Raw genomic sequence first — 26,292 nt, forward strand, 5'->3', positions numbered from 1 at the left:
GCGTGTGGGCCGCTTCCCCCCCATGCCACTGAGACCCTTCCATTTCTTCCCTCCAGCCCCAGACCAACAGCACCAAAGGCAGTGCTGGCGTCACCAGCCCCAAGGGGACCCTCCCGCCCACCGCTCTGGTAGGTGCCCCGCACCCTGCACCCCCTAGATCCCACATCCCATGGGATCCATCCCACCAGCCCATCCCATCCATCGCCATGCGCGCCCCTGACCGGCTGTTCCTGGGGCTGCTGGGGAGGGGAGTGTCCCGAGGATGGAAAGGGGTGTGCAGGACATGGGCACAAGGTGACCCCCCTGGACAGACAAGGTGGGTGAAGGGTGCAGGCATGTGGACAGCCCCTGTCTCCCTCAGCCATGGGGACAGTGGCATGGGTGCAGGACACAGTCATGTCCCACCACAGGGACAAGGTAGGTCCGGGACATGGACACAGAGATGTTCCTGCCATGGGGACAGTAAGGTGGGTGTAGGATGTGGGCATGAGGATGTCCTGTGACTGAGGCAGGTACAGGACATGAGTATGGGGGTGCCCCACCATGGGAACAAGGTAGGTGCCCCATAATGGGGACAAGCCACAGGCAGGAGGATCCTGGTGACAGGGATGGTGAGGTGCGTGAAGGGTTGGGGGACGGGGACACCCTGCCATGCCAGTGGCAAGGGAAGTGCAGGGTCACAAGGATGAGGCTGCTGACTGTGACCTCACAGGTGAGGTAAGTGCAGGATCCAGACACAGGACTGCCCAGCTGGCACAGGGAGTGCAGGACACAAGTAAAGGTGTGGCTGTCTGGAACAGCAGGTGCAGGATTTGGGGAGTGGGTGCTCTGGCAATGCCAACAGCAAGGTAGGTGCAGGATGTGGGTGCAGGGGTGCCCGTTGTGACCTTCATGGCACAGGGGATGCAGTACAAGGGCAGGGACATGGTACCATGAGGGCAGGATACAGGCAGGATGATGCCCAGCTGGCAGAGAGTGCTGTGCACTGGGGAAGATGTGCCTGGCTGGTCAGTGAGTGCAGGAGATGAAGAAAGGAGTGCCCACCCCACACAGTGAGGGTGGGATGCAGGCAGTAGGAAGCTGTGGAAGGGGTTGCCTGGGATGTGGGCACTGGGATGGTCAGGGTCCAGACACAGGGATGGGTGGGATGCAGGCAGTGCAGTGGTTGGGATGCAGACAGTGGTATAGTTGGGATGCAGGCTGCAGGATGGTTGGGATTCAGGCACAGGGAGGCCCAGGATGCTCAGATGCATGGTGAGTGGAGCCCCTGGGCACCGGGATGCAGGACAGGGGCATGGAGCTGCCCTCCAGCCCAGCCCATCCGTTTGGCCTCACTGCGTCTCTCCCCCAGCTCTGTCCACCTCTTTCTCCCCTTTTTTCCCTCTCCATGTCTGTGAATTAAACCATTTGGCTTTGCTGGACTAATGACTTTCTGCTTCTCTCCCCCCTCTCTATCCCCTTCCCAAATCCGGTCTGGGTCTCTCCTCACCCCTGTCCACGTGCTGCTCAATCCGTCGTTCCCCCTCGTTGTCCCCTCCGGGCTCTCGCTTCCCCCGCCTCTGTCTCTCTCCCTTCTCCCGTAGGAGCCTCAAACTACTGTAATTCATAACCCCCCGGACGGCACCAAGGTATCGCTGCCCTGCTTTCCACCTCCATCCTCCCCCCAGCATCAGCCATGTCTTGGGGGGGTGGTGACGTGGATGAGGAGTGCACATGGGGCGTGGTGACAGCAGGGTACCCCCATGGCGTCCAGCATCACTGGGGTCCTGCCAAGCCCTGGTTGGGCTTGTCCCCCCTCCCCATTCCCCCGGGGCCAGGTCTGACCCCCCTGTTTGTGTCTCCCCCCCACCGCCTCCGTCCCGCGAGCAGGAGTCCTCCGACAGCACCAACACCACCATTGAGGACGAGGACACCAAAGGTGACGGGCGCAGGGGGCGTGGTGGCAGGGTTGCACTGGGTTGCACTGGGAGGGAGCTGGGGTGCACTGGTGTGGTGCTAGGATGCATTGGGTTGCACTGGAATGGCACTGGGATGCACTGAGAAGGTCTTGGAATGCACTGGGATGGTGCTAGGATGGCACCAGTATGCATTGAGGTGCACTGGAATGGTACTGGGATGAACTGGGATGGCACTATGATGGACGGTTGTGGAATGCACTAGGACGGCACCAGGATGCACTGGGATGCACTGGGAGTGTGCTAGAATGCACTGGGCTGGAGCTGGGATGTGCTGGGATGACACTAAGATGCACTAGCGTGCACTGGAATGGCACTGGGATGGCACTGGCATAGCACCAGAATGCATTTGGTTCACTGGGATGAACTGGAGCAGTACTGAAATACACTGGGATGGAGCTGGGGTGGCACCAGGATGCGTTGGGGTACACTGGAATGGCACTAGGATATGCTGGGACTGTGATGGGGATGCACTGGGATGCCACTGGAATATACTGGGATAGCACCAGGACCCGTTGGGGTGGCGTTAGGACACAGGAAGTGCGCTGAATGGAGTGCATTGGAATAGAGCTGGAATGCATTGGGTTAGCACTAGGATGTCTTGGATTGCACTGGAATTGCACTGGGATGAACTGGGGTGGAGCTGGTATGGCACCAAGACGCAGTTGGTGCACTGTGATGTGCTGGGGCAGCAATGGAATGCACTGGGTGAGATTTGGGATGGCAGCAGGATACGTTGGGGTGGCACTGGGGTAGTGCTAGGATTCACTGGGGTACACTGGAATGGCACAGGGATGGCAGCAGTACGCATTGGGGTTGTACTGGGACATTTTTGGGATACACTGGAATGGATCTGGAGTGTGCTAGGCTGGAGCTGGACTGACACTAGGATTCACTGAGACTGCGCCAGGATGCACTGGGAGCACACTGGGATGCACTGGGAGGGTACTAGCATGCGTTGGGGTGCACTTGGATGGGAATTGTGTAGATTGGGACACACATGGAATGGCAACTGGGGTACATTGAAAAGGCGTTGAGGTGGCATTGGGATGCCTGATGATACTGGGACACAGTGGGATGGTACCAAGAGGCACTCTGGGTAGAGCTGGGCTGTACTGGGATGTATGGAATGCCCTGGAATAGCAGTGAGACACAGTTTGTTGGCACTAAGACGTAGTGTGAAGTCACTGGCGCAAACTGGAGTGTACTGATACACTCTGGAGTAGTGCTGGGTCATACTGGGATGGAAATGGGCTGTTGGAATGCACAGGAGTGACCCTGGGATGCACTAGGAGGGCACAGGAGTGACAATGAGATGCACTGGGACAAACTGGGATATAGCGGAGTGGCACTGAGGATTGGAACTTATTAGGGTGACAAAAGAATGGACTGGGGAGCGCTGGGATATGGTAGAATGGTGCTAAGATTAATTGAGATGCACTGGAGTGGCAGTGGGATGCACTGGGTGGAACTGAGGATAGTGGAATGCACTGGAATGGTACTGGGATGTATTTGGATACACTGCAATAACACTGGGACACAGGAGCTCGGCACTGAGATGCAGTGAGATACTACTGCGGTGCACCAGGGCAAACTGGAGTGTACTGGGATGCTCTGGAATAGCACTGGGATGCACTAGGATTGAAACTGAGGTGACTGGGATGGCATCTGGATGAAATGAGTCATTGGGATATAGTGGGATGTGGTACACTGGAATGATACTGGAACACACTGGAATTGAACAGCATGATGCTGGGATGCACTGGGATGGAACTGGGATGAACTGGAATATACTAGAAGGGCACTGGATTGCACTGAAGTGCAGTGGGATGGCCCCGAGATGTACTGGGGTAAAACTGGGGTATATTGGGATGCCCTGGAATGGTACTGGATCACCCTGGGATGTGACTGAGATGTGGAATGGCACTGGAATGGCACTAAAGTGTACTGGGCTGTCACTGGAATGCAGTAGGATTGCACTAGGCTGGAACTGGGGTGTACTGTAATGCACTGGGCTGGCACTGGGATGCATCGGAGGACACTACAGCAGCTCTGGGATGCACCAGGATTGCACTGGGATGTATTGGGATGCACCTGCATGGAACTGGGAGGGTACTGAGATGCACTGGAATGGCACTGAGACACAGTGGGCTGGCACTGAGAAACACTGGTATGGAACTGGCTGTTTTGGGATGTGCTAGAATGGCACTGGGATATACTGGGACTTGCAGGAGTAACATTAGGATGCACTTGAAACTCCTGGGACATACTGAGCAGGCACTGGGATGCTTGAGCATGCTGGGAGGGCACTGGATGGCACTGGGACATGCAGGGGTGGCACTGGACTAGCAATGAGACATGCTGAGAGGATTCTAGGAATACTGGTGTGGCAGAACTGTGGGGGTCCTGGGAGCACAGTGGTGCCTATCTGTCCCCAAGGGGTGTCTTTCTGTCCCCATGGTATCTGTGTCTGTCCTCAAGGTCCCTGTGTCTGTCCCTTGTGGTCTGGCTGTCTGCCCTCATGGTCGGTCTGTCTGTCCCCAAGGTCCCTGTGTTTGTCCCCATGGTCCATCCCCATGGTCTGTCTGTCTGTACCCAAGGTTCTCCTTCCCCCAAGATCTGTCTTTCTGTCCCTGTGTCTATCCCCATGCCTCCCCTTCGTGTCCCACGTCCATCCCAACATCCTGTCCGCCCACCCCCACGGTGTCACCGGGGGGCTGGGGCGGTGGCGGTGACAGTGACGTGCCCCCAGCCCGCAAGCAGGAGATCATCAAGATCACGGAGCAGCTCATCGAGGCCGTCAACAACGGAGACTTCGAGGCCTACGCGTGAGTGGGGTGGGGCCGGGTGGGGCGGGGCCAGGCGGGGTGGGGCCAGGCGGGGCCACTCTCACCTGCTGCCTGCAGGAAGATCTGCGATCCGGGGCTCACCTCCTTTGAGCCCGAGGCACTGGGAAACCTGGTGGAGGGGATGGACTTCCACCGCTTCTACTTTGAAAACCGTGAGTACCCGGCCTGCCTGTGCCCACCTGGCCACCTTGCCCGGCCTGCCCATCTTCTCCGTGTCCCAGCCCAACCCGATCCATCCGGTGTCCCCGCCTGTCCCCTGTCTCTTGCCCACTGCCCATCCTGGCCCCCTCGCCTCCCCTGCCGGGCCATCTGTCCGCTTGTGCTGCCCCGTTCCCTGCCCCGTTCCCTGCCCCGTTCCCTGCCCCGTTCCCTGCCCCGTTCCCTGCCCGTGCCAGCCGCGCTGATCTCGGCCGCCCCGCAGTGCTCTCCAAGAACAACAAGCCCATCCACACGACCATCCTGAACCCACACGTGCACGTCATCGGGGAGGACGCGGCCTGCATCGCCTACATCCGCCTCACCCAGTACATCGACGCGCAGGGCCGGCCCCGCACCAGCCAGTCCGAGGAGACCCGCGTCTGGCACCGCCGCGACGGCAAGTGGCAGAACGTCCACTTCCACGGCTCGGGGGCCCCCGTGGCCCCGCTGCAGTGAAGGTGAGGCTGGGCCTGGGGCTCGGGGAATGGGGAGCCCCAGTTGTGGCTCACCGGGGTGTCCCCACAGAGCTTGCGGTGGCTGTCCTGGTTCCAGCCCGATGGAGACGGCGATGGGAGCCGAGGCGGCAGCCGGAGCTGCGGCCCCCCGAAGCACGCGTCCGCATGCCTGTCCCCCCTACCCTGGCCCCTGCTCCCCCCTCCAGTGCCTGTGTTTGCAGAAAACAAAAAGAAAAAAAAGAAAAAAAAAAAAAAAAAGCCAAAACAATGAAAACAAAAACAAAAAGAAAAAAAAAAGAAAAAAAAAAAAAGAAAAAATAAAAGGGGAAAACTCCACCCCAATCCCAAACCCACCCACACCCCCAAACCTAACCCAGCCGCTCGGCCACAGGCGAGGGCGCTGGGGGGCTCAGCCCCCCCCCTCGGCCCGTCTCTGCTGGGGGGGAAGGGGGGTCCCAGCCCCCCTCCCGGCTGTGCTCGTGGCGTGTTGCTGTCGCTGGTGGTGGATGTTGTTCTTTGGGCTCTGCTTTGCTCTGTCCTGCCCCAGCCCCTGTACATAGAGAGAGCTATTTATTTTTTAATTCCCACGGGGGTCCCCAGCAATGGGGGGCTGCCAGGGGGTGAGTGAGGTTGGGGTGGGGGGGGACACACACACAGACTCTCTCCCCTTCTCCCCAGTCCAGTGCCTCCCCTGGGAATGCTGCCTATGGGGGCCTGAGGCTTATCCTGGGCACTGCTGCGCAGGGAACACGGTGGGTGCCTTTGGGAGGGTCCACCAGTCACACCCCCGTGTCCCCATCCTGCTGATCCCTACCCCAGCACCCCGTGTCACAGGTGCCAGCTCCAGGTGCTGGCAGGTTTTGGCAAGGGGGATGTGGGTGCCATGGCAGAGGGCAGCTGGGGGGGTGTTGGGATTTGGGGTGGTGGGCTCAGGACGATCCAGCCAGCACTGACGCAGCATTGAAAGCACTTTAGACTAAGAGAATGGGTCTCTTAGGGGGCACAGGCTGCTCTGCCGGGGACTCCCCAGCACAGGGGCACCGGCAGCACATCCTGCACCCCCCCTCCCATGGCCAGCGCTCGGGTGGACTCCATCACCCCCAACCCCCCCATCCCTGGGGAGGCATCACTCCACTCCCAGGCACTCCCCACGCAATTCCCCAGGGCATCCCCACCATGCTGAGGGCTGGTTTTGGCTGGGGGGGAGGGGGCGGGATGGGCGGGGGATATTAATTATTTTTTAATTATTCTGATGATTTCTCTGCATGCCCTTTGCGCGGGAGCAACCCTCGGGCGCTAACGCTGTATGTCGAGGAGCTGAGCTGTTCCTGTCCCATGAATGCTGGTGGATCGTTGCCAAATTTTTCTCTTTCCTCCCCTTTTCTCTCATTCTTTTTCTGTCTCCCCCTCCCCAGCATATCCCCCCCCGTGCCCCTCCCCCCAAAAAAAACCCTTTGTCTTTTCTTTCTGAGCCTTGTAAGTGTAAAAGATGACTCTGATTTCGTTTTTGTCTCGGGAAAACTGCAAATAAATTATGAGGAAAAACCAATGATCATTAAGGTAAGAGGTGGAGAGGGAAGGCCAAGTGCATCTGTCCCTGCCAGAGTGCCCAGGACGTGTCCATCTGAAACCCCAGCCCAGGACGCCACAGAGAGGGAACAGGGCTTCAACTGCCAAAGACAACTTTATCCCCCTGGCCAGCGCGGCCAAGGCATGGAAACAACCAGAGCACCATGCGGTACAGCCCAAGCTCAACTTTTCCCTCCCCAAGGAGAGGAGGAGGCAGTGAGGGCTGCTGGGCCCTGGCAGGTGCTGAGCCCCCCAACCCTTGCTGGCAGGGGCAGGGGCTCTGAGATGCAGGGCAGGCTGGTGAGCTCCCCCCATCCCAGGACACAGCTCCAGGCTCACCAGCGGGGAGAGAAGCTGCCCAGGGAGGCAGTGAGCACTCCCCACCCAACAAACCTCTTTTTCCCTTCCCCCTTCTCCCACCCCCCCAGCTCACCCTTAGGACACAAATACATAAAAAGCCCCTCAGCCCCTGGGATGGCAGCAGGGGGCTCTGCCTGCCCCCTCAGCCCCCTGGACAGCAGTGGGGGCTCCTCCAGGCTTCCTGGGGGGGGTGTGAAGGCAGGGGAGTGCATGGCTGGATGCCCCCTGGTCCAAGCTGTCCCAGGAACAGTGAGGGTGGGGGGGTCTTCGGTGTGGACCTCCCCCCATGGATGCCAGCCTGGTGCCAGCCTTGGTGTCCCCTTAAGGTGGACAACAGTCACATCAGCCCAGGGGGCTGAGGACCCCTGGCCCAGCCCCAGGAACACCCCTAGGGTGGCTATGGAGGGGGGTTGAGGGCTGGTGGTCCGGAGGTGGAGACCTCGGGCTCCACATCACATAATTTCACAGCAGGAATTCTGCTTTCGGGCCTAAGAAGAAAAGGAAAGCCATCTGTAAAGCTCCCCAGGGGTCTGGGGGTCCCACACAGCCCCTCTCCTGCCGGAGGAGGCCAGCATAGCACAAAGGCTGATGCCCTGGACGCTCCTCTCCTTTTGGCCAGACCTGGTGCCAGGAACGGGGATGGGCATCACCTCCCAGCCATGGCAGGGTGCAGGACACCCCCAGTGAGGGTCAGGGGGGCTCTGCAGCTGGAATTGCAGCACCCAGGCTCTCTCCAAGCCCAAAGCTTCCAGCAACAGGGGTGATTCCTCCCTCGGACCCAGAGCTGTGCCCCAGCACTCATCCATTGGGGGTGACCCCCCAAGGATGACGTTCCACCCATCCCCAGCCCCCTCAAGGAGGGGCTGACCCGCCACACCCACCGTTTTGTAGAAGGCTTTGGATTGTGCCCCCAGCACCTCCGATTTAGAGACCAGGTCATCCAGCTTCTCCCCACGCTCCAGCAGCGATTCCATAGTGTTGTGCTGCCAGAGAAACACGTGCTGAGCTCCAGGACCAGCCCCACACCACTCTGTGGCAGGAGATGGAGGTGCCACCCTCCTTCATCCCACCTTCCTACAACCCCCCCCAGCTCTGCAGCCCCAAGGGAGATGGGAAGATCATTTTGGCTGGGGGCAGGAGCAGCAGAGTTCCCATGGGCTCACCACACATAAAGGAGAGTGGCATTTGAGGAGGAGTCAGAGCCCTGGTGCTTGTATCTGGCCAGCTGAGAAAAGCCCAAGGAGAAAAAATGGAGGAACCGAAAAAGGGGAAGAGAAAAAGAAGGTCCCACACCAAGGAGGTCTCCTGGGAATGGCCTGGGGTGAGTGTACCCTGCCCCACAACGTGCCCCCAGGACTGTGCAGGCAGAAGCAGCTGGCTGCAGCCCTGCAGCCTCACCAGGATGATTTTGGTCTCGTCCAGCTCTGCCTGCACTCGGGTCATCGGGTCAGCATCCCGGGGATTCTGGGGACAAACAACATGGCACTGGCACCAGCACAGGGACACCGGGGTCCCAGCACGGGTCAGTGCTGTCCATCTCCCCTGCCATTCTCAGGGCTGCAGGGAACACCTCTGTCCTGCTGCCCTCCAGAGTCCCAGGGGTCTGTACCTGGTATTTGCTGAGGTATCCATCCAAGGCAGAGTAGCTGATGGTGGCAGGTGACCCTGAGGGCCAGTCCATCCTGCTGACCTGTCTGGAGAACTCATCCAGCACCTGCCAGGTGCGGAAGCAGCAGTTACCATCCAGGAGCACAGCTGTGGGGCCACAGTGGCTGGAGGGGTTTTGCTCATAGGAACAGGAGATCTGGAGTTTTTTGGGAAGGGACCTTACAGCTCATCCACACCCTGCCATGAGCAGGGACACAGTCTGCTACACAGCTCCAAGCCCTGTCCAAACTGGCCTTGAACAATCCCAGGGATGGGGCAGCCACAACTCACAACTTCTTTGGGAAACCTGTGTTAGTCCCTACCACCCTACAGGGAAGGACTTCTTTCCAATATCCCATCTAACCCTGCCCTCTGGCAGTGGGAAGCCAATCCCCCTTGTCCTGTCACTCCAGGCCCTTGTCCCAGGTCCCTCTCCAGCTCTCTTGGAGCTCCTTTAGGTATGGGAAGGGGTTTGGGGTCTCCCTGGAGCCTTCTCTTCTCCAGGCTGGACAACCCAGGTCTCCCAGCTTGTCTCCCTGGCAGTGGCAGCAAAACTGACAGCGGAGAAGGACATGGAGGTGCTGGTGACAGTAGCTGGACATGAGCCCAGGTAAGCCTAGGTGGCCCCTGGCCTGTACCAGCCATAGTGTGGCCACAGGTCCAGGGCATCCTCTGTGCTGTGTCCAGTTCTGGGCCCCTCATGGTAAGAAGGACACTGAGGGGCTGGAGCATGTACAGAGGCAGGGAGCTGGGGAAGGGGCTGGAGCCCCAGGAGCATCTGAGGGAGCTGGGAAAGGGGCTCAGCCTGGAGGAAAGGAGGCTCAGGGGGGAACTTCTGGCTCCAAACAACTCCCTGACAGGAGGGGACAGCCGGGGGGGTCGGGCTCTGCTCCCAGGGGACAGGGACAGGAGAGGGAATGGCCTCAAGCTGTGCCATGGGAGGTTCAGGTTGGATATTGAGGAAATTTTGCCATAGAAAGGGTTGTCCAGCCCCAACACAGGCTGCCCAGGGCAGTGGTGGAATCCCCATCCCTGGAAGCATTCAAAAAAACATGTGAACATGGCACTTGGGGTCATGGTTTAGAGGTGGCCTTGGCCATGCCTGGAGAATGGTTGGACTTGATTGTCTTGGAGTGCTTTTCCAACCAAAACAATTCCATGAGAGGTGCTCCTGCCCTCTGACCACCTTGGTGACCCTCCACCTCCCCTTCCATCCCTTTTGAATGAGCTGAGGGCAGAGACATGAACAAACAGTCTTGGCAAACAAGGACCAGTGATGCCCAGGCCGAGGTGGCCAGCTCTGACTGTCCAAACGTGCTGCATGTGCCAGGGCAGAGAGACTGGAGGAGCCCCCCGGAGCAGCTCCCAGCATGCACCCTCACCTTGTCCAGCAAGGTGAAACAAACCCGCTGTGGATATTCATTGTCTGCAATCACCACTCCAGCCAGCCCATCATTCCGGACATACACATGGCACAGGTACTCTGGGGAGAAAATTCCTGTCACAGAGGCAGCAAAGGTCCCGAGCCTTCTCCTGCACCCACCACCCTCCATCCATTCCCCACTGTTTCCCCCCTCCCCCAAACCACCCTGGAAGGTGTCATCAGCACCTGCATTTTCATTACTTCATTAGAAAAGTGGGAAAGGCTTAAAATTTGGGGCTCAGCCCCAAATTGTGCTGTGGCAGGGGCTCACAACCATGCCACACAGTGTGGGACATGAAACTGCCATCCCACAGTAATCAGAGGTAAATAAAAACCAGTGGGAGAAGAGCTCAGCTTGATTTTAACTAACTTTAATTAATCACAAGGCTGGGGTGTCATTAAAGAGGCCCCAGCAGCCAATCTAGGCTGCGTCCCACGTGTCCTGCGGCTCGGGAGGCATGTGAAGCAGGACAGGGAGTCTGGAACGAGGTGAGGATTTGGGATATGGAGCCTGGACTTGCATGGCAAAGCTGGCACAGCCACTCTGCAGGGGCTGGGGGGGCTGCAACCCAGGGGGTCCCAAGGGAGCCAGGGAGTGCCGACGCTGGAGCAGGTTCCTGCTCCCTGCAGAACCTCTCCTGCACAGGGCTGGGCTCGCACCTGGCCCAGCAGCTCCTGCCATCAGCGCTGCTCCCCCGGGCACGGCGTTTGCCCTCCCAGGAGTGGGGTCAGGGGAAGTGGCCGTGTGGGGGGGTCTCACCTTGCTCCTTGACCGAGGCCCTGCTGCCCGGCGCCGAGCGCTCCGCGATCAGCTGGCTCGTGAACGTCATGAACTCCTGCACACTGCGGGGACACAGCACCACATCAGGGGACAGCGCTGCGCAAACCAGCCTTGATCCCCCAGGCACCCACTGTGAGTCAAAGTTAAAGAATATCCTTAACTCGCTCTGAGTTTGGAAAGCATTCCTGAACCCAGGCTCAGGCCTATCCCTGCCTCATCAGAGAGGGAGCACGGACACCTCCCTCCCAAGCTGAGGGATCTGCTGCCAGCCACAGCTTCCCACCATCATCCCAGGGTTTCATATATATGATGGAAAAAACATTTAAGATCACCGAGTCCAACCACGTGTCAGTTAGATCCCAGTATATATCTTCTTCAAGGACAGGTCTTCCACTGGGAATACTGCTTTTATTTCCCAATATTCTGGAAGAAACTGCCCACTCAATACTTCACTCTGCCTTCCTGACCCTGCCAAATTCTTGGCAGATGTTCAGCAGACATGAGGCACTGGCTCAGCCCAACCCCGTGCTCCTGCCCAGCAGGTTCCACAGCTCCCAGGAGCCACAGCCCTCATTATCCCAGATCCAACCCTTCAACCCAGCTCTCTGGGAACTCCAAACTTCAGCTAAACACACCTCAGACATCACACCTGGGCTAAGCTCCTGTAGGCCCCCTGGGAATAAGACTGACTAGCATCCTGAGAACAGCCACAAGACTGACATGTACAGAGCACCCCCTCTCCAAACTTCACTGCTCCTCCCAAAATCCCAGACTTTCTTTAAGCAGAGACACAGCCTGCTGTGGCAGAAGCCCACAGCATAACCACACAGGGAATTTTCTTGGGATTCGGGAATAGAAGAGCTGCAGCTACAGAGTTTTTGGATTGGAGCTGACGTCACACGCTGGCACTGCTCTGCATCCCACTCACACATTTGGCTAAGAAAGAGCTTTTTAAGATAGTCTTACATCAGTCTCTACCCCTGGAATTACAGAACCAAATGTGCCTGAGGCTCCATAAAACCTTGGCATGGAAATTTTGGGTCCCAGAGGAATTTCTTGACTCCTTTACCATTTGAAGCAGGCGTTGGGAACAGCTTACTCCACAGCATGTTCCTGCTTTGTTTTACAGCTTCAGGAGGTTCTCAGAAGCTGCTGAGAGCTCCCTGATCCCTGTGTGCCCAGAGTGGGGAGTGTAACACAGGGAGCCTGAGCATCTGGGGCTCAGTGAGCTCACCTGAAGCTGCTGGAATAACCTGAGCAGGGTTCTGCGGGCTGGGAAGGGCTTCAAATGAGTCCAAACAGTCCAAGGGCACCAGGACCCCACTCCCAGGGCATTCTCTGTGCCATGATTTCATCGCCTTGGATGCACTGGAGGATTTGTGTAGTCAACTCTGACCTACTGCTGGCTGAGGCTCCAGGAGTTTCACTCCATTCCTGAGGCTGATCCGTCACTCCAAGTGCTGCAGCAGGTGACAGCTCCCCAGGGAGTAGCTCTTGGGTTATTTTCTTTTAGGAAAAGTCTTTCCTGTTGCCACTGCAGCCCCAGTGGGGCAGAAAACCTCCCAAAAGCTTCTGCTTCCCCTCCCCACGGTCCTGCCTGAGCCACAAGCCAGCCTACAGCACACAGGAGCAATTGCCCCCCAGAGGTTCCAGCTGCCTGGTACCCACCTGGATCTCTGAAAGAAGTTGAAGGTGGACACATCATAGGCAGCTTTGAGCAAATGCACTTTTGGGTCACCTTTGTAAAGGACACTTAGGCTGTAGAGCCTCATCGTGGCGGCTCCGTGGGCCTGGGGGAAAGGCAGGGTTGGGGCTGAGGCCATGACAAGGCTACGACATTCTCGGGCCCTCCCCTGTGCCTGGGGCTCCCCCCAAATCCTCCTTCTGTCCTTTAAATGCTATCCCAGCCAGCCAGAACCCCCCTGCCCCCGGAGCCCCGCTTGACTTCTCATCCCAGCCCAGCCCAGCCTAACCAACCCCTGCCCTCAGCTGTCCCAGTATAACCCAGTAAAACCCAGCTCCTCCACCCAGTGTAACGCAGACACTCCTCAGTACAGCCTAGCCCTCGGCCCCGAGGACGTGCAGCCAGCCCGGTCCCGCCTTCTCTCGTACAGCCTAGTTCCCCGTATTGACCCGGTACAGCCCACAGCCCCCCGGTACAGCCCACAGCCCCCCGGTACAGCCCACAGCCTCCCCGTACAGCCCACAGACCCCCGGTACAGCCCACAGATCCCCAGTACCGACGCTGCGGTCGCGGCTCAACGCGGGCGGCGGCCGACGGGGCGATGGCCACAACCCGGAAGTGGAACACAGCGACCGGAAGTGCCCCGGTGGCGGATGCTGCCACGGGACTCCTGCTGCCCTGCGCACGCGCCAATCTGGCCCCGCCCCTCAGCATTCTGACCAATCACCACCAGCCTCCTCTCGCTCCGGTGTCAGCCGGACAACCAATCAGCGCAGCACTTGGAGCCGTAAGGCGGTCCCCGTTCCTCAGGGCGGCCAGCAGGGGGCGCAGTGCCCGCCTGGCGGGGCCTGTGGGACCCCTCGGTGTGTGGGGCGAGACCCCTGTGTGGGGTGAGACCCCTCTGTGTGTGTGGGGTGAGACCCCTCTGTGTGTGTGGGGTGAGACCCCTGTGTGGGGCGAGACCCCTCTGTGTGTGGGGTGAGACCCCTGTGTGGGGTGAGACCCCTCTGTGTGTGGGGTGAGACCCCTGTGTGGGGTGAGACCCCTCTGTGTGTGGGGCGAGACCCCTCTATGGGGTGGGTGTCCCCTGTGCGTGGGGGGGCCTCGCCCTGTGGTGTGGTGACCTCTGTGAGAAGAGGTCCCAAGGGGGGAACAGCCTTCCCTGGGTGCTGGGGACGCCCTGGGGAGTGGGAACCCTTCCATGAGGTGGTTCTGCCCCTGGGTGGGGACCCCTCCGTGGTGGGGATGTACTCACGACATGGTGGGTGAACCATCCGAGGGTTTCGGACCCCTCTGAAGTGTGGGGACCCCTCTTTGGGCGGGCACCAGCACAGGGGCAGGGCTGCCAGAGCCTTGCTGTGCCCCCAGGTGCGCAGGGGGCAGGTGAGGTTCTGTGACACGGTGACCCTGTATCCGCTGGGGTCTGCTCTGCCACCCACAAACCCTCTGCCCTCCTCTGAGCCCCCGCAGTCCCCCAGGGGGTGTCACCCCCGACACACATCCAGGCTTCCTAGGGATCTTCCTCAGCTCTGTGTCTGAGGAGATGCTGCCAGAGACCAACACCAGGAGGTTTTGGGATCTACCCGTGACCAAGGGTGCTCCTCATCCCATTTGGACCTTCATATTCCCCTGTTTCCACAACACTGGGTGGATGACGTGGCTCCAGGCGTAATGGGGGTTGCCACATCCCCGTCCTCAAATCCAGCACCCGTCCCCAATCCGTTGCTGGTCAACCCCAGCTCCACTGGATCCTTTCCCACCCTGGGGGCTCAGAGCCCTTCCCCATCGCCCTCGCCCCTCTGCGGGTGTCTGTAGGCCGTGCTGTGTCCGCAGTCTCCATGGGAGCACGCTGGTTGCCAAGCCGGCCGGTGGAGTGCTTGCCACCACCATCGAGCCGTTGGTATGACAACGGGGACACGGGTGACCCGGGGCGTGGTGCTTCGCGTGACGGGGCCAGCGGCCCCTGCAGGGAGGGTCCTGGCCAAGCCTCGCCAGCACGCCAGGGGGGTCTCCACGGGCTGCCAGAACCCACCGCGCTGGGCTAGGACCCCTGCGCCAGCACCGGCCCGGGAATTTATTGACACATTAAGGGAGCAAGCAGGAGACTGTGAGCAGAACCCCTCCGGAGCAAAGGATGTGGGGCGACAGGGCTGGTCTCACCAGGGCCCCGTGCCCCGCTCCCTGCCCCTCCGCTTGAGGCCTGGAGGAATCGGGACTCCCTCACTGGGTGCTGGACTGGGGTAACAGATGAGATAACGCAGCGCAGCAAAAGTGGAGCATCCGCGTGTGGAGCGAGGAACGGAGCAAGGGACGGAGCAGCCTGGTGCCTTCTGGACAACCTCCAGGACAGGGCAGGGGGCTCCCCCAGGCCAGGCACCACGGTGGGGACACAGGGGCTGAGGGGGGCACGGCTTGGCCCGCAGCCCACCCCACCCCACCACCTGCCCCCATGCTGGATCACCGAGCCAGGATGGAGAGCAGCAGGAAGGAGAAGGTGAGACTGCTGCCAAGGCAATTCTGGGGGGCCGGGGGGGCCAGGGGGTGCCCGGTGGATGTGAGGAAGAGTGCAGATCCTCACCAGGGTTCCAGCCTTCCCTGGAACGAGTAGCCAGGTGCTCCCAGCATCTCCCAAGGTTAGAGCAGAGGTAGCTCAGAGGATGGCTGGTGGGGAGGACACCAGCTTTTGAGCAGCCTGGGGGCAGCCCAGCATGCCCCAGGGAGGTCCCCATCCCTGAGGTCACGCCCCAGCACTGCATAGGCCCTACTGAGGTCAGCACTGAGGTCTCACGATGGAGCTGGAGCATCTGTGGGACATTCTGCTGGGCTGGGATACTCCCACCATCCAAACATCGCCCCGGGCCTCTTGCAGCTACACAGCTGCGTCCCCAGGATGAGACCGAGCCTGTCACCTCCTTCAGCTGGCTGTTACCACTGTCACTGAGGCACCCAGCAGGATGGCACGTGGCTCATCCCCAGTCAAAAAACAGTTGTTTGTGGGAAGCATCCTCTCCCAGATGGATTGAGCTCATGGGGTCATAGGCGAGGACAGTGGAGACATTCCCTGCTGCCTGTACCGAGGGGACACTGAGGGGACGCGGCACATGCGGGACCAGCAGAGATGGGTGTCACTGGCCACTGCAACCAGCAGCCATGTGGTTCCCAGCCCCATCCCATTTGTGGGATGCATTGGAGTATGCCATTTCCGTGAGAAGCTGAGAGCCAGATAACGTCACGTGGGAAGATCCAAATCCTGCCAGGGAAGGGCCAAACCCATTGTTTTGAAGGCAAGTGAAGAGATGAGTAGGGACATGTGGTGCCGAGATGGAAAAAAACATTGGAGAAATAAAATTCGGACTCCCAGGTGCCAGCCTTGGGACGGGGATCCTCCGGCTATGGCAGATCTGGTGCTCCCATGCCAAGCGGCGCCATGGGATGGATTAACACTGAATGCCTTCAGCCAACAACCCAGGAGAGATGATCAAATCCAGCTCCATGCTTTTTCTGGCAGAATTTTTCCAATCATTCTGGGCCAAACATCCTCTGGATCAGGGCAAACCTCACCACAATGCTGTTGTAGGTGCCCAGCCCCATGCCAGGGGGCTCTGTGCTTCCGCATGGCACTGGGGGCCAGCTGATGTGCCAGGATGGAAGGCAGCTGGACTGAGCCATGGCAAGGGGTGCCCTCAGTGTTGGGATGCTCCAAACCACACCCCAAAAGCTTTACTGAGCCCCCTACCCCAAAAGCTGTCAGGAAACAGCAGCAGCCTCGAGGCAAACATCAGTGTGCTGGCAAGAGCATTGGAGCCTACCTGGAGCCCGGTGACTAATGAGCCCTAATGCTGCCGACTGCAGCTGGCAGAGCAGTGCTGGCTGCAGCTCCATCTGACAGCCGAGGCACCTGGCCCCAGCCCTGCTGGCTAATGGAGGCTGCGCCAAGCCTGGGGTTGCTACGGAAAGGATAAACACAGATCCTGCTTGCCAGGTGCTTCCCTGGAGTGGGCCCTGTGGCTTTCCCTGGCAGCGAGACAAGGCAGCAATCCCCAAGAATATTCCCACCTGCTTGCCCTCTGCCCCATATTAGCCCCACATTTGATGGGTGAAAAATGGTACCCACGATTCCCAGTGGGATATAGGGAGAGGGATGCTCCTGGGAAAAAAGGAAGATACACCAGCATATTCATAATAAAAGAATCCCTTGATAAAAGAATCTCATCATAAAAGGATATCCTTGTGCTCCTCAATGGCATGACCAGAAGCACTCCTTGCTGGGAATGACCCTGGGATTCATCAGGATGGGATGTCCCAGGTCACCATTGGAGTGATGCTGGCTTCTACACAACCATCCAAAAACTTCAGCTGGGTGACAGAGATGGCAGAACCCTAGTGCCAACCCCGCTCCTAAGGGACCCCAGAGCTGACTGTGGCATCCTCCAGGCAGCACCAGAAGGGGACTTGGTGCCTTGTGATGGTCCTATAGATTCCCTGGTGCCTCTGTTTAGTGGGAAGACAAAATCAGAGCAATAGGGTAAGTCATTTCAGGGTGTCCATGTGCTGATGGGGAAAACCAGGGCTGGCAGAAGGGAAACTTGGATATTTCTTGCAGTTCAGGCCCCTTGCATCCCGTGTCCCTAGTCCCTGGCTGATGCTGTGTGGTGTGCAGGTGGAGCAGATCCTGTCGGAGTTCCATCTGAAGGAGGAGGACCTGAAGAAGGTGATGTACCGGATGCAGAAGGAGATGGACCGAGGGCTCAAACTGGAGACACATGAGGAAGCCTCTGTCAAAATGCTGCCCACCTATGTTCGTTCCACCCCTGAGGGCTCTGGTACGGTGTCACTCCCTGTCCCTTGTGTGTCACCCCTTCCTCTGACCCCATCAAGCTCCATGTGGAAGGCTGAGCCTACCAAGAGCCCATCACCTTCTCCCCCTCTCCCTGGCTTTGCAGAGGTGGGAGATTTCCTGTCACTGGACCTGGGTGGCACCAATTTCCGTGTGATGCTGGTGAAGGTGGGCGAGGGGGAGGAGGGGCAGTGGAAGGTGAAGACGAAGCACCAGATGTATTCCATCCCAGAGGATGCCATGACCGGGACGGCTGAGATGGTCAGTTGTAGCACACGGGGCATCCCATCCTGCCCCAGCCCCTTTCATTGTGTATGTTTCAGTGGGAACACTGGAGGGGACACACCCCCACCCATCCAGCCAGCAGAAGCTGGGGGGTGGCCAGGCCTGGGGAGCCCATGGTGGGGGACAGCATCTGTCCAAGGAGGGTGGGGACATCCCTTGGGAAAGGCTGGACCCCCTGTCTTCCAGCTTTTTGACTACATCTCCGAGTGCATCTCTGATTTCCTGGACAAGCACCAGATGAAGCACAAAAAGCTGCCCCTGGGCTTCACCTTCTCCTTCCCTGTGCGGCACGAGGACATCGACAAGGTGAGGGGGTGGCCAGGCAGCACGAGGGCTCAGGGGTTCCCAAGCCTCACCTACAGCCACAGACCCATTTCTGTCTGAAACCCATTCCAGGGCATCCTCCTGAACTGGACCAAGGGCTTCAAAGCCTCCGGCGCGGAAGGGAACAATGTGGTGGGGCTGCTGAGGGACGCCATCAAACGGCGAGGGGTGAGAGGATCAGACGGCTGTGCTGGTACCGCCATGGTGCGGAGACCCCAGCACTCCCGGCTGTCCCTGTGAGGGGCTCACTGAAGCCTGGCTGTGCCTGCAACAGGGCCACTGGAGCCTGGTGTGTCCCCAGGAAGGGATCACTGGAGCATAGCTGTCCCCACAATGGGGCTGCTGGAGCCAAGTGTGTCTCTGGGCAGGGCTGTTCCATGTGTGTGTGCACATGTTGCATGACACATACCCAGGTCCTCACCTTTGGGGACCATCCACTCCAAACCTGCCTGTTGTGGGACAGCCTGACCCCCCATAAGCCCACAATGGTCCCTGTCCCCAGGACTTCGAGATGGATGTGGTGGCAATGGTGAATGACACAGTGGCCACGATGATCTCCTGCTACTACGAAGATCACCGGTGCGAGGTTGGGATGATTGTGGGTAAGATGCCCCTTCTACAGGGACATGTGGCTGGGGACAGGGAATTGTCCCATGGGCCTGCTCCCCTGCTGCCTCCCCTGTCTTTTTGGGGAGACACACCAAGGACACGGGGTGGCAGTGGCACTCTGCTGAGGTGTCCGGTGGTTGGGACATCAAATGGCATCGCCTGGCCCCAGCAGAGTGGTTGGGGAATTTTGGGAGTAGAAAAGGGGTGGTCATCATAATAGGACAGGTCCCCACAGGACTGCCCTGCCCTCAGGCTGTAGGTGGCTCTGGCACCTCATCATAGGGACCCACGGAAGGTGGTGGGAATGAGTTTGAAGCCTGCTGGCTCCATCCCCCGATCCCTGCAGAGAGCAGACCCCCACCTCCCCCAGCCCCTCCCTATCTTTAGTGCCATCAGCCATGTGCCAACATGCCATCTGGGCTCTGTGTCCCCTCACCTGGGTAAACACATGTTGGGATGTTTATCAGTTTCTTGGGGCTGGCACAGTGCCCAGAACCCCCTGAGCCTGCCATGGGGACAAGTGGCCAGCCAGGGCTGTGGGGACACTGTGGTGGTGGGGAGCAGGAGGGATGTCCATCCCCGTCACTGCAGGACAAGGATGTGCAGCTCCAAGCACAGCCTTCAGTCATCATCTCAGTAACTGAATCCTGGTGCTCGTGCAGTAGCAGGTGCTGGCTGTTCAGTCAGTTCTTTTACTCTGGAACAAAGTTTAGCATGGAATCATGTTTGAGTTGGAAAAGCCTCTAAGGTCATCAAGTCCAACCAATCTCCCAGCACTGTCAAGACCACCCATGTCCCCAGGTGCCACATCCACGTGGCAATTGAGCCCACCAGGGGTGGTGTCTTAACCACTGTCCTGGGCATCCTATGCCAGGGCTGAACAGCCCTATCCATGAAGGAATTTTCCCAATATCCAACAGAAACATCCCCTGGTGCAACTTGAGACTGTTTCCATTATATCCTTGGAGCAACCTGGTCTAGTTGAAGGTGTCTCTGCCCTGGGCAGGGTGGTGGAATGAGATTAATTTTAAGGTCCCTTCAAACTCAAACCATTCCATGATTCTATGATTTGATGATTCTATTGCATCCCAATGCTGGGTGGAGCAGGGATACAGATTTGGGACCTATGTAGTAAGTTCTTAACCATCCTTGCTTCCAGCTTTCATGAAATCACAGAATGGTTTGGGTTGTAAAGGACCTTAAGGATTACCCAGCTCCATGCCATGGGCAGGGATAGCTCCACTAGACAAGGCTGTCCAGCCTGGCTTGTAACACTTCCAGGGATGGAGCAGCCATAGCTTCTCTGGGAAACCTGTGTGGGAAACCTACCACCCTCACAGGGAAGGATTTCTTCCCAGTATCCAGTCTAATCTCCCTTCTTTTAGTCTAAAATCTTTCCCCCATGTCCTGGAGCCACCCTTGAAGTCGTTGTATACCATGGTGCCAGTCACCAGGTTGAGGAATGGCCCTCAGGCTCCATGTGGGTCCCAACCCCTGCCCTGGCACTTTTGGACCCCCTCCAGTTCTTCCCCATTGCTCCACAATACTGTCCCAGCTTTATCCCAGTTGGGATGGGAGGGCTGTGGCGGGGGGGTGTGACCGCTGCCCCTCCCTCCCCACCGCCCAGGGACGGGCTGTAATGCCTGCTACATGGAGGAGATGCACAACGTGGAGCTGGTGGAGGGCGACGAGGGGCGGATGTGTGTGAACACGGAGTGGGGAGCCTTTGGTGCCTCTGGGGAGCTGGACGAGTTCCTCCTGGAGTACGACCGCGTGGTGGACGAGACCTCACTTAACCCCGGTCAGCAACTGTAAGGAATAGGAGAGATCCAGTTCCTCTGGGCATCCCTCCCATCCCCTGCGCCACGCTGGGCTCAGCCCCCAGCACAGGCATCTTTCACCCTGGGCCATGCCCATGTGCGGGAACACATCCAGCAAGGAGGGGGGGAAGGAAAGAGGGGGTGTGTGGGAAGGGGCCCCTCAAATCCCAGCTCTGATGCCGCCCCCTCGCCTATGTCCCCCCCACCAGGTACGAGAAGATCATTGGAGGGAAGTACATGGGGGAAATCGTGCGGCTGGTGCTGTTGAAGCTGGTGGATGAGAACCTGCTTTTCAACGGGGAGGCCTCTGAGAAGCTCAAGACTCGTGGGACTTTTGAGACCCGCTTCATGTCCCAGATTGAGAGGTATGAGGTTGGGGTGTGGCACCCCCAAACCAGCCTGCCAGGCTGCATCGCACTGGGAGGTCTGTGCTCTCACTCCACACTGGTCCAGGCATATGAGGAGTTTGTGCTCTCGCTCTGCACTGGGCTGTCCCACATTGGGATCCCCCTATTCCATCATCCCATACCAGTCTGCTTTGACTGCCTCATTTTGGGGTCCTTTATCCTGTTACTCCACACCAGCCTACTCTGACTGTCCATCTTGGAGTCCCTGCATCCTGCCACCCAAACCACGGTGTCCCATGTCATGGACCCATCATGATGAGACATCATGATCCCATCACTACCTGCCTGCTCTGTCCCAAATTGGGGTCCCTATGTCCCATCATCCCACTTTAGGGGGGCCCACTTCCAGGTCCCTCTGTCCCATCACCCCACATCAGCCCTCTACAGTAGCCCCCTGTTGGGGTCCCCCATCCCATCATCCCACACCAACCTGCTCTGACTGACCCAGTTGGGGTTCCCCATCCTGTGACCCCATACAACTGTCCCATGTGAGGATCCCCGATCCCATCACTCCCCCATCCCTCTCCAGCTGTCTCACCCAGGGTCCCCACCCTTCAGCCTTTGCTGACCCCCTCTTCTCTCCCTACCCCAGTGATTCCGATGACCGCAAGCAGATCTACAACATCTTGTCAGCCTTTGAGCTGCTGCCATCTCGGACAGACTGCGAGATCGTGCGCCGGGTGTGTGAGAGCGTGTCCACACGGGCTGCCCAGATGTGTTCGGCCGGGCTGGCCGGCGTCATCAACCGCATGCGGGAGAGCCGCAGCCAGGACACCCTCAAGATCACTGTTGGTGTCGATGGCTCCGTCTACAAGCTCCATCCCAGGTGGGGATCCCCAGACCCCAATGACATTTCTATCCTCTCCCTTCATCCCCAAAGCCTTGGCCCCATTGGTGACCCTGTGTTCCTACTCCCCAGCTTCAAGGACCACTTCCATGCCACAGTGCGGCAGCTGACGCCTGGCTGTGACATCACGTTCATCCAGTCAGAGGAAGGCAGCGGGCGCGGGGCCGCTCTCATCTCAGCCGTGGCCTGCAAGATGGCCTGCATGATGGGGCAGTGAGCTGGACTCAGAGGGGGGACGGCAGGGGCTGGTGGTCCTGCTCGGAGCGCTGTGGGAGCAGACATGGACGCGGGAAGGAGGCAGCTCCGGCCCCCCAATAAATGGGGTGTGTGTGGACTTCTCTGGGGCCCCTTGGGCCAGTCCTCCTTGTGCCTCTCTCCCCATGCTGGTAGAGAGACGTACCCAAACGGGTATGGGGCAGCCAAGGAGCTTCCCATGCCCTCATCCCCTCCCCATCCTCACCCAGCTGCAGCAAGGAGGGCTCCAGCGCACCCCAGAACCTTTGCTGGGGGAAGGCCCCCCCAAGGGGGTTGGCCTAGAGATAAGGGGCTTTTTGGGGGGTACTTTGAGTGGGATGTCAGGGTAGAGGAGCTCCCCACCAGTGATCCCTGAGGTGCAGAGACTGACCAGAGTGCACTAGAAATAGACCAGATGGAGGTGGGTATACTGGGGGTACACATCCCCTCCAGCCATGTCCTCACACATGTTCCCTGAGAGGTCTGGGGCATCCCAGAGATTTAAGTTCACCAGAGGGTCTGGACCAGAGTATTAGGGTCCCTCTGTGGGTCATGGGCACCCCAGGGTGTTTGGGATTTCTCTAAGGATCTGGCAATACTGGAGCATATTGTGGTTCTCTGAGGGCTCTGGAAGCACCCCAGGGTGGAGGGGTCCTCCTGGGACACCACAGGGCGTTGGGGTCCCTTTGGAGGTTTGGGGCACTCCAGGGTCTGGGGCCCGCTCAGGGTGGGGTCAACCCTGGGGGTGTGGGGCTGCCCCATGATATGGACCATCCTGGTGGTCCAGGGTTATATCTGTGATATTTGGGGCCACTGCAGGGGTCTAGGGTCACCCTGGGACATGGGGGCACTGAGAATCTAGGGACATCTCAGGGTGCTAGGGTAACTCTTGGGCATCTTGGACCACCTGAGTGGACAGGATCACCACAGGATGTGGGCCCAGCCTGGGAGGCTGGGACTGCTGTAGGGTCTTGGTGTCCTCACAAAGCGCAGGGTCACCCCATGGCTGGGGAGTGCACATTAAGGGGCTTGGGACACAGGTGTCTGTGTCACCTGAAGGGACAAAGCCAGCCAGTGGTGCTGCTCCTGAAGCCCCAGATCCATGGGTGGCAGTGGGATCCCCACAGCTCACTGCAGGAGGGGAAGGGGATCCCTCAGTTCTGCTTGGCTGCAGCCCTCAGCCAGCAGGATTCCCTCTGTTTTGATTGGTTTGCATCAGAAAAATATCCTTGAGTTCTAATTGATGGCAGCCCTCAGAGCCCTGCAGTCTCTCTGTTCCGATTGGCCAGGGGCAAACAGAAGAGATTCCCTGCACTCAAATTGGCTGGAAATAAAGAAAAAGGGGTGTGGGATTCCCTGTGCTCTGACTGGCTGGGACTGAAGAAGGGATTCCCTGTGCTCAGCTGGGAATGATCCCAAGCCCATGGCAGTGCTGGTGACAAGTGGGTGACAAGTGTCAGTGCCAAGTGCAGGGACAGATGCAGTGCCAGGCATGGGGACACATGCTGGTGCACAGTGAGGGGACAGTGACGGCCAGGACCGCTCACTCCAGCCCACATGGGACACATCCCCACACTAGCGCTGGCATCTTTGGTGTCACCTTGGCCCTTGGGGGCAAGCCAGGGCCAGACTGTCCCCTGCTAGTGCCTGGTGCCATACACCTTTGTCACCGTGTCCCCCCAGGGCAGACAAACAAGACCCGTGGAGCCAGAGAAGGGACTTTATTGTGGTGGAGAGAGATGGCTGGGCTGCGGGGGCATCAGGGACTGGAGGAGCATCGGGGTTTGAGGGGCACTTGGGGCTGTGCCTGTGGAGAAAGGAAAGAGCAGGGGGTGAGTCGGGGGCCAGCAGAAGCAGCTTCTCTAGCCTTCCCCCTGCTCCACAACACACTTTGGGGTGACCTGGTTCACCCCCACCCTACAAGGCTGCAGCAGGGAAGGTTCAGAAACCCCAAGCACACTCCCACCCCTCCAGCAGGTGTGGGGTGCAGGATGTGGGGTGCAAAGTGTGGGACACAGAGCGGGGATATGGGGTCAGCATGCAGGGTTCAGGACACACTGCAGGACTGGGACATGCAGGAGTGCAGGACATTTGTTGCAGCATCAGGATATGGGTGCAGGATGTGGGTTCAGGACCAGGTCGTAGGGTGCAGGACGGGGTGTGGGATTGCGATGCAGGGTGCAGGGCATGGTGCAGGATGCAGGATGTAGGTTGGGATATGGGGTGCAGGACACAGGGTATATGGGGTATGGGATCAGGATACAGGATGCGGGATGCAAGACACAGGATGCAGAGTGCAGGATCAGGCCATGGGATGCAGTATCAAGATACAGGTGGGCACTGACCGTGCTCAGGACCGGCAGATGCCCATGGCGGTGCAGATGTCCCGGGGCATGTCCCCGTTCTGCAGCCCCTCAGTGATCTGGTCCTTGTACTTGTTCACCAGCCGCTGGCACAGCCTGCCCATGGCCCGGCCCAGCACCCGGCAGCCCTTCTGCAGTGCTGCTGCCACTGCGTCCTGCCAAAGCCACTGCAGGTTAGGGGCCACAGGGAGTGGGCTCCTGGCCCAGCCCCCCAGCCCCTCATCTCCCCTCACCTGGTCGGGGTCGTCACCTGCTAGTGTCTTTATCTTCTTCAGGGCCCTGGTGCACAGGCTGCACTTAATCCCCCTGCCCTGCGCCACAGCATCCCCATCAGTCACGTTGTCCCCTTCAGCCACATTCCCCTGTAGGGACACAAAAGACCTTCAGGGCTGCCAGGACTCCTGGGTGGCCCTGGCAGTACTTGGGGGTGGGGCACTCACCAGGCTGTCCCAGAGGTTCTGGCACGGCTGCTCCCAGCCACAGCGTGTGACCATGGCCATGTCCCAGCACCAGGACATTGGGTCACCCTGGCAGGGCAGGGGAGGTGTGGCCTGTGTTGCTGCATGGGGACAGGACAGTGAGCATGGCTGCAGGTTGGGTGCCCATCATAGGGGCCGTGGAGGTGCCCAGACCCCTAAACCACCAGTCCCAGGTACTCAGCCCCATCCCCACCATCCCTCCTGCCCTCACATCCTTCTGTGAGGAACCCATCCGTGCCACCCCCAGGCACTTGTTATCGTAAGACACCATCCCAGCAACTCCCAAGCCCTCACCATCGCTCCTGCCTGTCCCCTTGTCCTCCTCCTCACATCCCTAAGTGCCTGTCACTACACAGACCCCATCCCTGTCACACACAGGTCCCCACACAGACCCCAGCCCCCAAGCTCAATCATCCAGGCTGCCACCCCCATTGTCCCCATGTGTCTCCTCTCTCCTCCACCTCGGGGTGACCATCGCCCCTGGGAGGCAGGAGGGTCCCCATTACCTCCCAGCAGCAGCAGCAGCAGGAAGAAGGTGGCAGCCATGGTGAGCACACTGAGCCGGTGACAGCAGGTGACTGACAGGGGGTGACTGCCCTGACACCTTTTATAGCGAGGCTGTGGGGGTGGGGGACCAAAACCCCAAAACTCCTTAAAACAGAAGGCGGCTGCTCCCCAGAGCCCTTCCTGCCTCACACCTCCACCCCCGCAGGAAGGGGACACCCAGGGCCTCGGGGCGGATATGGGGGAGCTCAGCAGCCCCCAACCTCCTCAGCCTCGTCCCCTCAGGGAAGCTGCCCGTAAGTCCCCCAAAGTGTGGGGCAGGGAGGGAGGGGCCAGAATGGCCACTGGCCCGAGGGCTCCGGAGGGTCTATCCCGAGATGGGTGAGGCCTATCCCGGGGTCCTCTTTGGACCCCTCAGGGCTCTGGGGAGTGCAAGGGCTTGGGCTTAGTGTCCCCCCGGGGTGAGTCCTGGTGTCCTCTCTGGGGTCGGTCATGATGTCCCCCAGGGTTTGGGCACTGTTTCCCCTTCATCCCATGGGTTCGCTGTGGCTCCGGGCTCGATCCCGACATCTCGCCGCGCCCTCCATGTCCCCCCGTGCGGGACTCTCGCACCGCCCGCTCCACAGCGGTTGCCGCGGTGACCCGAACGTCACTTCCGCCGC

The 26,292-nt window shown here is 59.2% G+C and overlaps 4 protein-coding genes across 11 annotated transcripts in view; 2 read left to right on the plus strand and 2 right to left on the minus strand.

Moving 5' to 3' along the window:
- LOC107213806 (calcium/calmodulin-dependent protein kinase type II subunit beta) overlaps positions 1-6,001 on the plus strand; it is a 12,654-nt gene extending 6,653 nt beyond the window's left edge. For 5 of the 6 annotated variants that reach the window (XM_019008820.2, XM_019008823.2, XM_033519435.1 and 2 more), the window contains 7 exons: positions 57-128; positions 1,584-1,628; positions 1,870-1,918; positions 4,708-4,783; positions 4,862-4,956; positions 5,226-5,460; positions 5,528-6,001. In XM_019008820.2, coding sequence (XP_018864365.1) covers positions 57-128; positions 1,584-1,628; positions 1,870-1,918; positions 4,708-4,783; positions 4,862-4,956; positions 5,226-5,458 — 570 coding nt within the window. In that variant the 3' untranslated portion in view covers positions 5,459-5,460; positions 5,528-6,001. The remainder of the gene's footprint in view (positions 1-56; positions 129-1,583; positions 1,629-1,869; positions 1,919-4,707; positions 4,784-4,861; positions 4,957-5,225; positions 5,461-5,527) is intronic. The other variant, XM_019008822.2, reaches the window with a different exon arrangement.
- A 1,121-nt stretch (positions 6,002-7,122) lies between these two features.
- YKT6 (YKT6 v-SNARE homolog) lies at positions 7,123-13,559 on the minus strand. Of its 2 annotated transcripts, none has more exons than XM_015648873.2 (8): positions 13,478-13,559; positions 12,906-13,027; positions 11,217-11,299; positions 10,416-10,516; positions 8,996-9,100; positions 8,785-8,850; positions 8,268-8,369; positions 7,123-7,874 (listed from the first exon to the last, which is right to left on the minus strand). In XM_015648873.2, the coding sequence occupies exons 2-8, from the start codon at positions 13,007-13,009 to the stop codon at positions 7,839-7,841; spliced, it is 597 nt and encodes a 198-aa protein (XP_015504359.1). In that variant the 5' UTR covers positions 13,010-13,027; positions 13,478-13,559; the 3' UTR covers positions 7,123-7,838. The 2 variants fall into 2 exon arrangements, with proteins under 2 accessions (XP_015504359.1, XP_015504360.1); XM_015648874.3 differs by having other exon boundaries at positions 13,482-13,548.
- A 702-nt stretch (positions 13,560-14,261) lies between these two features.
- GCK (glucokinase) lies at positions 14,262-22,959 on the plus strand. 2 transcript variants are annotated; one of them, XM_015648745.2, is made up of 10 exons: positions 14,262-15,415; positions 17,582-17,744; positions 17,865-18,019; positions 18,230-18,349; positions 18,440-18,535; positions 18,870-18,969; positions 20,604-20,787; positions 21,006-21,161; positions 21,796-22,029; positions 22,123-22,959. In XM_015648745.2, the coding sequence occupies exons 1-10, from the start codon at positions 15,371-15,373 to the stop codon at positions 22,265-22,267; spliced, it is 1,398 nt and encodes a 465-aa protein (XP_015504231.1). In that variant the 5' UTR covers positions 14,262-15,370; the 3' UTR covers positions 22,268-22,959. The 2 variants fall into 2 exon arrangements, with proteins under 2 accessions (XP_015504231.1, XP_033375306.1); XM_033519415.1 differs by lacking the exons at positions 14,262-15,415; positions 17,582-17,744; positions 17,865-18,019; ... (1 more) ...; positions 18,440-18,535; positions 18,870-18,969 and having other exon boundaries at positions 20,687-20,777.
- Positions 22,960-23,986: 1,027 nt separating this feature from the next.
- Positions 23,987-26,243, minus strand: LOC107213887 (saposin-C-like). Its single transcript, XM_015648775.2, has 5 exons — positions 25,633-26,243; positions 25,088-25,206; positions 24,881-25,009; positions 24,630-24,802; positions 23,987-24,091 (listed from the first exon to the last, which is right to left on the minus strand). The coding sequence occupies exons 1-4, from the start codon at positions 25,670-25,672 to the stop codon at positions 24,635-24,637; spliced, it is 456 nt and encodes a 151-aa protein (XP_015504261.1). The 5' UTR covers positions 25,673-26,243; the 3' UTR covers positions 23,987-24,091; positions 24,630-24,634.
- Positions 26,244-26,292: the final 49 nt, after the last annotated feature.

Source organism: Parus major, chromosome 22 (genome assembly GCF_001522545.3).
Source record: "Parus major isolate Abel chromosome 22, Parus_major1.1, whole genome shotgun sequence".
NCBI lineage: Eukaryota > Metazoa > Chordata > Aves > Passeriformes > Paridae > Parus > Parus major.

Excerpts from the sequence above, each read along its gene's own strand:
- YKT6 (XM_015648873.2), bottom strand. The coding sequence starts at position 13,009 with ATGAGGCTCTACAGCCTAAGTGTCCTTTACAAAGGTGACCCAAAAGTG. Across the intron at positions 10,517-11,216 it reads GGCCTCGGTCAAGGAGCAAG|AGTACCTGTGCCATGTGTAT; the intron begins GTGAGACCCCCC and ends TTTTCTCCCCAG. Across the intron at positions 9,101-10,415 it reads GTTTCACCTTGCTGGACAAG|GTGCTGGATGAGTTCTCCAG; the intron begins GTGAGGGTGCAT and ends CGCACCTGGCAG.
- GCK (XM_015648745.2), top strand. The coding sequence starts at position 15,371 with ATGCTGGATCACCGAGCCAGGATGGAGAGCAGCAGGAAGGAGAAG. Across the intron at positions 17,745-17,864 it reads TTCCACCCCTGAGGGCTCTG|AGGTGGGAGATTTCCTGTCA; the intron begins GTACGGTGTCAC and ends CTGGCTTTGCAG. Across the intron at positions 20,788-21,005 it reads CTTAACCCCGGTCAGCAACT|GTACGAGAAGATCATTGGAG; the intron begins GTAAGGAATAGG and ends CCCCCCCACCAG.
- LOC107213887 (XM_015648775.2), bottom strand. The coding sequence starts at position 25,672 with ATGGCTGCCACCTTCTTCCTGCTGCTGCTGCTGCTGGGAG. Across the intron at positions 25,207-25,632 it reads GCTGCTGCTGCTGCTGGGAG|CAACACAGGCCACACCTCCC; the intron begins GTAATGGGGACC and ends GTCCCCATGCAG. Across the intron at positions 25,010-25,087 it reads AGAACCTCTGGGACAGCCTG|GGGAATGTGGCTGAAGGGGA; the intron begins GTGAGTGCCCCA and ends GTGTCCCTACAG.